Source organism: Dipodomys ordii, unplaced genomic scaffold (assembly GCF_000151885.1).
Source record: "Dipodomys ordii isolate 6190 unplaced genomic scaffold, Dord_2.0 Scaffold37, whole genome shotgun sequence".
In the NCBI taxonomy this organism is placed as follows: Eukaryota; Metazoa; Chordata; class Mammalia; order Rodentia; family Heteromyidae; genus Dipodomys; species Dipodomys ordii.
In genome coordinates, this window is record NW_012267253.1 from 7,082,495 (window position 1) to 7,093,607 (window position 11,113).

Here is an 11,113-nt window from a genome sequence, read left to right on the forward strand (position 1 = left end):
TCCTTCAAAGGTATAATGTCCAGTTCCAAACTCTAGGCCTAGCCCAAATGCATACTATCATAATCCACTAATGTCTCCTGCAAGCCAGAAGGGACCTCTAAGCCTAGGCTTTACCTGCCTCCTGGGACAGCTGTTGATTACTTCCTGTTCATGACCCTAATGCCCCTTATGTTTCAAGCCATTGTCCATCTCCCTGAGCCAGCTTCTAAATGTTCCTGTTTAGGACATACTCCGCTGCTACCTGGAACAGAGAGCTTCACAGGCTTGGCTCTCCGTCAGGCAATCTCTAGAGCTTCCTAGTGGTCAGTTGGATGACTTTCTCTGCTGCAAGCTGCTGAGAGTCATTCTGCAAAGCTTCAAGAGCTGGACTCAAAAAAAAAAAAAAAACCCTTGATCTGAATGCCTCCCATCAAGAACAAAGTTGAACCACAAGGGGGCAGTGTTGTCTCACACAGGTCACCTTCCATTGCTGTGGGGAGGGAGAAAGATCTAAGAGTACCACGTTAAGAGACTGGGATTCTGTATGGGAGTACAGAGTACATAGATATCAATATAGGACGAAATGAAAGCAGGGTATCAGATGCGCCATACGAGGAGGATCTGGGAGAGGGGTGGGGGGGACACTTGCTCACTCTGCTGAACACCTGGAACTGAGCAGACACCTTAGAAAAGGCCAGTTGGAGCAGGGCCAATAACAAGTGGATGAATGTGCTCCTCTCCCATGGTGAGTCAGAAAAGATCATGGCCAGGCTTGCAGGAAGCAGGACAGGCTTAATTGTCCCCATGGTTTAGAAGCAGCAGCTGTGTTCACAGAAGGCTCCAATGACTTGCCAAGGTCTTAGCGGGAACCCCAAGGCCTCAATCCCAAATGCCACCGCCCTCTAGTGGGCCCTTCCTCGCACTACAAGTGAGTCGGTCTATCGGTGGTTACTGTGAGCCACTGTGGGCCCGGGCTGGAAGGTCTCCAGGGCCCCTTCCAGCTGAGTGATTCATCCAGGATTCATCCCCAGAGAGGCTCCTTCTTAGAGCATTCCTCCTTCAAGAGAATCCTCTGGTTAAAGCACAGGGACACTTGTGTTCAGGGTTTTCTAAGGCCACCAAAGAGGGTTTGTTTGGGGTTTTATGAATTATAAATTTGGAGAAAACGCCTTTGTTAAATTATACAAAGTTCCCTGAAATAAGCCAGAGATGGTTATAATCCCATAATCCTAGCACTTGGAAAGCTGAGGATCAGATGGGTCCCAGGCCACCTTGTACTACAAAATAAAACCCTTTCTCACCTCGTGTATACATAGAAGATGAATAATAATACTAATAAAACCACTTATCAAAATGTTTGTTTAAACAGCAATGTTCTCAAACTTGTTACTCAATGATACCAAGCTCTTAAAATAGAATTAAATATTTATGACTTAAATTTACATCCAACTTTGTGGAAATTCTCTTACTCATCAAGATAGAAATGAAAAGAAGGAAAATGGTTAAAAAGGGAAACTTCTGGTTCTCCTTGGAGCGTCTAGACCCAAAAAGAAGAGATGCTTCCTTTATACTCTGGTATGCCCGCTCAGGTCATACTTACTAGTCAGAAGGGAACCAATAGCAGAACCAAACCCATAGTGTTACTTGTTCCTTTCTTGGTGCCTAGTGCAAGCAATGCTCTGCCCTTAGCCAGCCACTGATCAAAAACCACCAGATCTGATCAAATCATTACTATAGTGGCCAGAAAGGCACGGAACACAGCCTCACAGGTGGAAGTGCTAGAGACTGAAGGGAACTCTAATAGGAGAAATAAGGGGAAGGGTTTTCTAGAGGAATTTCTGAAAAGACCAGAGAGCCTAAAGATATTTACAGAGCAATGACTAACATTCCCTCTGGCCAGGAGGAGTGAAGCATCTGTAATTCTAGCCACTCAAGAGGTGGAGACAGAAGGATCATGACCCAAGGATGGCCTGGGCAAAAGGCACAAGACCCTATCAAAAACAAACTAGAAGCCCAGCACCAGTGGCTGAGATCTGAGGATCACGGTTCAAAGCCAGCCCTGGCAGGAAAGTCTATGAGACTCTTAACTCCAATAAGCCACCAGAAAACCGGAAGTGGCTCAAGTGGTGGAGCACTGGCCTTGAGCTGAAGAGCTGAGGGACAGCGTTGAGGCCCAGAATTCAAGCCTCACTACCAACAAAAAAAAAAAAAACAGAAACAAAACAAAACATCAAGAGTAAAAAGCCCAGGGAGGGGAGAGGGGATAATGGCTCAAATACTAGAGTGCTTGACTAGCTAGGAACAGACCCTGAGTTGTAAAGAAAAAAAAGCAATGCATTCCTTTACCCCACCCCTCCACTCCATCCTCTTGAGGGCTACTATCTGTTTTAAAAAAGTGAAAGGATCCTTGATAACTCTCTACTTAGCGTCATTAGCTGCTTATGAAATACTAGCTTTGGATGACTTCTCAAAAGACAGAGTGATGAAAAGGAAACTGATTAGTCAAGCACCTGTGGCTCATGCCTGTAATCCTAGCTACACAGGAGGTGGAGATCTGAGGATTGCAGTTCAAAGCCAGCCCAGGCAGGAGTCCATGAGACTCTTATCTCCAATTAACCACCAGAAAACTGGAAGTGGCACTGTGGCTCAAGTGGAAGAGCACTAGCCTTGAGCTGAAGAAGGACAGTGCCCAGGCCCAGAGTTCAAGTGCCACAACTGGCCAAAAAAAAAGGGGGGGGGGGACTGACTGGCTGCTACAAGTGATTCCCATTCTCTGTATGACTCAAGTCCCCAGTATTAGATAGCAGTAATTATACTGTCTTACATTGCCTCATAAGAGTATGCTGCAAACAAAATAAGCTAATGCACCAGAAAGCTTATAAGTGCTACACTAGCACACAAGTGTCTCATCTGGGTGTGTGCCAAACCTCTAATGCATTACTCCATGAATGCACCCTCCAACCTTCAACGTGGTCTGCACTACACCCTCTCTGCCTGTTCAAGGGAAAATTGGCCCACCTGCTGTTCCTGCTGATGGAAAGTGAGGTTTCTATGAACTCTATCATATGACACTTCCCTTCCCATCTCCCACATCACCTCAGAAGGAACGAAAATGGGCCCCTTCTGGAGGCTGCCCAGTAATAGAAGGAAAAGCTGTGTGTGCACTGGTACCAATAAGACAAGTCATTCTTGTGCTTGTCCTTGGAAATTTTACTAGGAAATTACCAATGACTCAGGACAAACAATACAAAGTCGGAGAGAGGCCATGAGGCCAGAGGCGTGATGGGCACTGAAGCTGTGAGTGAAGTAAAATCAGAAGAAGTATCATCTTTGCCTGCACTGAAACTATGCGGTAAGGGAAATGAGGAAGGATCTCAGGAGAAATGAGAAGACACCAAAACAGAAATCCTCAACGGGGTCAAGAAATAGCAATGGCCAAGCACATGTGAAGGGTACCAGCTCTGTCTGTGGGTTTCTAGAACTTTCTTGAGTCCAACACAGCTCCTGGGAGGCCAAGGCATCCCGATTCCTTGTTGCTGGGATCCCATGTGTCCCCCTTTCTCGTTTACTGCAAGAACCCTTTCTCTGAGTGTGGTGAAGAAGGCAGAGGCTCTTTTCATGCTGCTGTGAGTGTCAAGCCAACCCCAAATTCATGCAGTCTGTCTCCCCAACTTCCAGGGGCACTCCTTAAATGACAGGCTGGTGATTGTCATCAAATCTTGGAAAATAGGAAATGAGGGTCTCAAGCTCTGTTTTGCCCTATAATATGCTGCTTTACTTACTTTCTTAGTTAATTTACTGCAGCTATATGAGGGTCAGCTTTGTAGGGAATAGGTGGGGTAGGGATGGGCAGCAAGCAGAAATGGAGAAGCCAATGAAGATTGATGACTTATCAAGACATTGCCATAACATCATGAGAAGAAAGCCAGGGTCCTCTTAAAGATCTACAAGAAAGACAAATGGCAAATCTTGAACACTGCCTTCTCTCCTTTACAAACTTCCATTCTTATAGCGATAATGGTGGTAGCTATCATTTGCTTAGCCCTCTTATGGACAGGAAATGGGGGTAATTCAAAGGATAATATCTTTTAGAAATACTCTTAATGAAGGCCTCAGACAAGCATCAGACAGGCACACAGCTAGAGAGAACAGAAAAGAATACAACTCAAATGTAGCTTTCTCCTTCTCTTGGAGGCCTGCCTCCAAATAACAAAATGTTTTGTAGTTTTCATAAAACTGAAGACAAAGCTTATTTCCCAGCCCTCCAATCTGTCACCCATCCTCAATTCATTCTATCTTGGGGATATATGATGAACACAGACTGTATTAGTTTACTGGTACTGCTATGACAAAATACTTCAGACTAGCTGGTTCAACCAACGTTTATACACTCAAAGGCCAGGAGGCTAGACATTGAGATCAAAGAGGTAACCAGGTTGGTTCCTTCAGAGGTGCATGTGAAAAGGAGCTGCTCCAGACCTGTAATGGTTAATTTTATGTCCAATTTGACAGAGATGCCCAGTAATCCGGTTAAGCAGTATTGCAGCATGTTCTTTGAGGGTGCTTCTGGAAGATGTTAGCCTCTGAATGAATGGATAAAGAAAAGTAGATTATCCTTCTCAGTGTGGGTGGGATAATCTTCTCAGTCAACCCTTAGGGACCTCAATAAAACAAAAGGCAGAGGACGATTGAATTTATTCTTTCTGCCTAACTGTAAATTGACTCAAGGGTCTCCTGCCCTTGGGTTGGATCTTCTACTATGGTGCTTTTAGTTTCTCAAGCCTGTGAACTCAAACTAGAATTTATACTACAGTTTTCCTGGGTGTCCAGCTTGCAGACAGAAACTGTAAAACTTCTCTACCTCCAGAATTTTTCATGAATTAGATCTTCTAACACCTATCATTTTGTATATCTCCTATTGGTTTTGTTTCTCTGAAGAACCTTAATACAAAGCCTCTCTTCTTGTTTCTACATATTCCCTGTACATGTCAGACTCAAATTTTTCACTTCTTTATAAGGTTACCAATTATATTGGATTAGAATCTTAGTGGTAGGAGCACTGTAAATAGTCTTAAAGTCACATTCTGAGGATCTGGGGTTTCGAACTTCGACATAAGAAATGAAAGGAAATGGTCCCAATTCAGCCCATAATGGAATTTGTGGAGCTAATTGTGACTCATTCCCAACAAAATCTACATTTAAAAAATAAAAAATAGATTTTATGCTGGTCCCAGTGGCTCATGCTTATAATCCTAGCTACTCAGGAGGCTAAGAGCTGAGGATCTCGGTACAAAGCCAGCCCGAGCAGGAAAGTCCATGACACTCATCTCCAATTAACCGCCAGAAAAACGAACGTGGTGCTGTGGCTCAAGTAGTAGGGCTCTTGCCTTGAGCTGAAGAGCTCAGGGTCAGTCCCAGGCCCAGAGTTCAAGCCTCATGACCCACCAAAAAAAAAAAATATTTCATAAAGGGGGATTCTGGGCATCCAGTGGTGAAATTCTGTATTCAGCACAAGTCCTGAGGGGTGAGAAAGGCCCATCCTGCAGGTCCTAAGAAGTGCACCTCAAAGGCATCATACCAAAGGGGCCGACCAAAGGGGCCCTAGCAACTGGTGGAATGTGGGTTATTGTGAGGACAAGGGATTGTGATGGCAGCCTGGCTATGACACCTGGTGAAGGCAAGTGCTCTTGCCGCAGAAGATGTCCTCTGGCTCCAATTACCAGCACCCCAGTTTTATGAATGGCAACAGAGGACAGGGAAGTGATGGAAGACCGGGGGGCAGGAGAAAGCTGTCCCACCTTATCCAAGTTGGTGCCTGCTGACGCCATGCCTGAAGGGAAGCCAAAGGCTTCTTTGGTAAGAAGACCCCAGCCATTGACACAGAGAGAAGGGCATCCTAAGAATAGGTGAAAGAAGAAGGTGGGGCCTAGAAAATGCAGAGAGTTGTTAGGGACAGGGCTTCACTCTGTACCCTAATGAACAGCCAGCTCTCCCCCAGAACCAGGTAGCTCTTCCCAAGACTGTGAAGTCACTTCCAGAGGGCTTTGCCTGCCTTTCTACGTTCCCACTTGAGGCCCTGTCCCTTCCTTCCTTCATACAGAAACCTCCAAATTCCTCTCGCTGGTCCCTCTAGGCTTAGGTTCTCTCAACACAGACCCTAAATTTCTTCCTCTCTCTCTGGAGCCTCCAGAAGAGCCGGTGCCATAAAATGTTAGGTAGAGTAGATGGCTTGAGAGACAGAGAGCTCCTTCCACTTCCAGGGCCCTGTTTGCAACTTTGGAACACCGAGCTCTGCCTTTTGTTGCCTGTTCTGTCTTAGCCCTCCAGTTCTAGTAACTCCATCTGAGCGCACTGCTGATAAGAACCCAGTCTCAACATTTGAAATTCAGGAAACCTTGCAACACCCTAGGCCAGCATGACTTGGAGCTGGAGGAGCAGTAGCCCCATGGTTCCTCCACTTCCTTTTGCCTCTTTCCCAGGAAGCAGAGGCCCCCAAGCCAGACTCCTCTTATGACTATCTGGAGGAGATGGAAACTTGTGAGGATAGAGGCTGCCCGGGGCCCCCCAAGACACTATCCCAAAAGGCCGGTGCTACCACCAAGGGCCAAGCAGGCGATGGACCCGGACTCGAATCCACAGAACTGCCCCCAGGCCCAGGAGAAGAGCACAACAACACAATGGAGCTGGAGAAGGTGCGCATGGAGTTTGAGCTGACACGTTTGAAGTATCTCCATGAGGAGAATGAGAGGCAGCGGCAGCACGAGGAGGTGATGGAGCAGCTGCAGCAGCAGGCAGGGCCCCGCCAGGTAAGTGTGAGGGTGAGACACTGTCCTTAAGGGGTCAGGGCGGACACTAGGGGTCAAGGGGCATGGGGTCAGACTCCATAGGTCAGGACAGAATCAAATCCACATTATTTGGTTGACTTTGTATTCTGCCTACCGGTCCTGGGTATGGCTGAGGGGCTGAGCATCCTTGGGCCATTTCCCAGAATAGGCTGAGAACTGACCAGGCCTGGAACCACTCTGCTCTGTTAGTGTTGAGAATCCCACCCTCTAAGGAGAGTTGAGCTAGCAGAGAGCCAAGTACCTCATTGTCTACCCAACAGCCATGAGGTTAGCTCAAGGAAACAGTCTTCAATACTCTCTCCACGACTACATTTCCACCACTTTCAATTCCTCTTTCATCTCATAGAATGTGAGGCAGGGAGAGGAGACCCAGCACCCTGCTCTGTTGAGTGTTGACTGAACCACAGCCTTCCTGTGCAGGGCTGCCTTTGTACTGTTGCATCACACTGTTTGGTAGCTCAACTGAAGCAGCCATCTCTTCTCAAGAAATGTACACTCAGCCCTGGATGGAACTAAACGGGGATAAGAACACCTTAAAAGCCAGGCTGGTGGCTCACATCTGTAACCTTAGCTATTCAGGAAGCTGAGATCTGAGGATAACAGTTCAAAGCCAGCCCAGGCAAAAAAGTCCAGGAGATTCTTATCTCCAATTAACCATCAAAAAACCACAGATAAGGGTATGGCTCTCGTGGTAGAGCACTAGCCTTGAGCAAAAAAGCCTAGGGAAAGTACAAGGGCCTTGAGGTCAAGCCCCCGAACTGACTAAAAACAAAGCAAAATAACAACAAAAAAGAAAACACCTACTTGAAAGGAAATGAGCTGTGAAGTGCTTAGCTCAGTGGCTAGACCATAATAATCACTCAATAATGAAAGACCGTATTATTTAAAACAGTGTTTCCTATGCTTTAATCAGGCACTGGTGGCTCATGCCTGGAATCCTATCTGCTCAGGAGGCTGAGATCTGAGGATCATGATTTGAAGCCAGTCCAGGCAGAACACTCCATGAAACTCTTATCTTCAGCTAACCACCAGGAAATAGGAAGTGGTGCACAAAGTGGTCAAAGTGGTCCTCAAACTGGAAGTATGAATGCTGAAAATGGTAGAGTGCTAGCCTTGAGCAATAAAGCTCAGGGACAGTACCCAGACCCTGAATTAAAGCCCCATGACCAATTAAAAGAAATCAGCCCTAAGTTGAAATCTTGGCTCTACCATTTATCTAAGCTCCTTAACCTTGGGAAAGTTCCTAATCCTCCCTGAGTCTTAGTTTGCTCTCTCTAAGGTACCAACTACCCCTTAGTGTCATAGTGAGAATTCAGTGAGATAATGCATGTAAAGCCCTTTTGCAATGATCCTAGTACATTAGGTAAGCACTCAATAAATATTAGCTATTACCATTTTTATGTACTCAGGCAATTCACTTCTTGACCCAAATGCAGCAACTTACATTCATCACTTTTTAATTTGATTGGGATGTAATGTATTAGCTATGCCTCCCAGTTCTGAGTCATTCTCAGTTCTGAGAAGCTGGCTTGTCTTTACCCAAATCATTGCTGTAATTGTTGAGGAGGATACATACTAAAGTAAATACCACTAAAGGCTATCACTACAGGTTAGCAATGATCCATTCATCAATACAATGGAGTTATACATTTTATCCAACTCATATTCCTCCAGGTTGAGGAAAAGACATTGTCCTGAGATACTGTAAAGTAGCTAGCTCCTCAGAAGATATGATATTGCTTATATCATTTCTCTAATTGGTCATTTTTTAAAAAATAGGCTTGTTTTTACATGATTTTTTTTCAGTGAACACATCTTGGCTTCTTAACAGTTATCCTTTTTACTCCCTTTCTCAAATAATAATCTCTTTAATTATACATTAAATGATATTGCTGAGCTATGCCAAACTTACTGAACTGAGACTTCTCAAATTCATTGTTTTATTTTTTCCCCTTTTAAATACACTTGTCTCATATTCTGGCACTTTTTTTTAATATATTTTTAACTCTTTGGTTTGTGGGATTTTGTGTGTATGTGTGTGTGTGCCAGTCCTGGGCTTGAACTCAAGGCTTGTGGGGACAGTCCCTGAGCCTTTTCCCTCAAGGCTAGTACTCTACCACTACAGCCACAGATCCACTTCTAGCTTTTTTGGTGGGTAACTGGAGATAAGAATGTCATGGACTTTCCTGCTTGAACTGCAGTCCTCAGATCTCAGCCTCTTGAGTAGCTAGGGTTATAGGAGCAAGCCACCAGCATCTGGTGATATTTTTGAATTATTTCATTTCCCAAAGTTACGGATTTTCTCTATATCATGGGATAAAATTTGTCACAAATTTGAGCCTGAAACTTTTTAAAGCAGATATGGAATTATACTATCTCTTTGATCTGTGTCTTCTCCTAACCATATTTGTTTTGCCCTTTTTAGTTTGAAAAGCTTTCTCCTTACTAGATGAGATGGAAATGCTTAGCATATTGCCATGCATGTTATCAAACTCATAATATATCTGCCATCAGCTCCTCAGTCTGAGCACTTAGGCAGATCACAAAGAGGTGGCAGAGGCCAGAGGGCCTGTTTCCTGAGTCGTCTTCGGCCCATATAACTTTTTTAGTTAACTTCATAGTTTATGTAGCCTTTTTTAACAACGGCAAATCTAAGACTTTGACCTTTGGTCACAGTTTACAAGTATTTGACTTGTGGCGCATTTGCTAAAAAGTGGGAGGCCCTGGAGCCGTGGAGCTCCCCCACCTCTCTTTTTCTGAGGATGGATAGATTTCATCATACTGAAAATACTTATCTGAGTGCTTTTCTTGCTAGTGTAGGGCAGCTCAGTCCCTACCACCTTTTTAAAGGGTGGCATGATTTGTAAAGAATGAGCCATGGCTAACAGTCCCTTAACTACAGATCAGAATAGTTTTATCAGCTTTTGGCTTATGGATGTATTCATGCTTACTACAGTTAAAAATTGGGGTCTATCAGATGCCAGTCACACAGATTCCAAAAAACAGAATAACTCACAGGAGGAATCAACCAAACCATTCAAACTGCTCTTCCCGAGGTCCAGTGCTCTGTAGACACAGGAAGCCCTTGCACTCATTTCTCATCACCAGTCCCCAGGAGAGACCAAACCCTCAAGAACCACAGACTGACTCATATATGATTGTTCCCAGTACTCAGGGACTCAGAAACAGCCATTTGTGCTCTCTCATTGTGCTACTGTCCAGGAAACTAGGTTTTGAGGGTCAAGGCACAATACCCAGAGAACACTCTTAGGATCCAAGTCTAACTCTGGGGAGAGGGAACTCATGAATGAATTGATGAATTCACTCTACATGACAGTGACCTTACTACGAATTTTGTCATTCCTAGGAATTTTGATCTTAGGAAGGGAGCACTATTACTTTTCCCTTAGGTAAGGATGATAACTTGCCCCAAGTCATATTCAGGAAGGAACCCAGTAGGATTGAACTTCGATCTGCAGAGCACCAGTTCTGGTTTTGCCCGTGCCATTGTCTCCTTTTCCCCCACAGTTCTCCGGAGGCCTCCAGGACCTCTTGCTTCCTCAGAACCAGTTTGCCATGTTCCTGTACTGCTTCATCCTTATACACATAATCTATGTCACGAAGGAGATGGTCTTCTTCCTCTTCTCCAAGCACTACCTGTTCTGCATTGCCGCCATTTTGCTGTGTCTGATTAAAACTTTCTGGTCCTACTTCCAATGCCTCTGCTTTCTCCATCACTAGAAACCCTATGCTAGAGTGTTCCATTAACCTGCAGCCTCCCTGGCTTCTCTGTCCATCATCCTGTATCTCCCCTCCATGGAGCCTGCACTTAAGAAAGGATCAGATGCTGGACATTGTACCTGAGTGTGAGGAAAACACATACAGCCCCCTGATGCCCACGTGCTCACTGGCTGGCCATACTTTATCCAGACAAGAGATTTCAGAAGTTAGTGGGTTAGGGAGGTCTCAGTGGGAAGGAAGGGTTTAAAAGACCTTTCCAGAGTCATAGAATCACACAATGCCCAAGCTACTTTGGGTTTACCACATCAACACATGGTCGTAGATTATGCTCTTGAGGTAGGGAGAGCTCGTGGTGCGCTTAACAATAGCCCCCACACCAAGAGGTGTCCATGTCTCAAGACCCAGAATGGTGAACATGCTACCTTACAGCAAAAGGGACTTTGAGGTATGATTAAATTAAGACCCTAGAGATGGAAAATAATGTAACAGGTGTCCCGATAAAAAAGGCATGTGAAGGAGAAAAGGACATGATCCTCCAGGGGCAGTGA

General features: G+C 45.0%; 1 protein-coding gene across 1 annotated transcript; it reads left to right on the forward strand.

Moving 5' to 3' along the window:
• Positions 1–5,718: 5,718 nt before the first annotated feature.
• Tmem247 (transmembrane protein 247) lies at positions 5,719–10,565 on the forward strand. Its single transcript, XM_013017907.1, has 3 exons — positions 5,719–5,835; positions 6,459–6,785; positions 10,353–10,565. The coding sequence occupies exons 1-3, from the start codon at positions 5,719–5,721 to the stop codon at positions 10,563–10,565; spliced, it is 657 nt and encodes a 218-aa protein (XP_012873361.1).
• Positions 10,566–11,113: the final 548 nt, after the last annotated feature.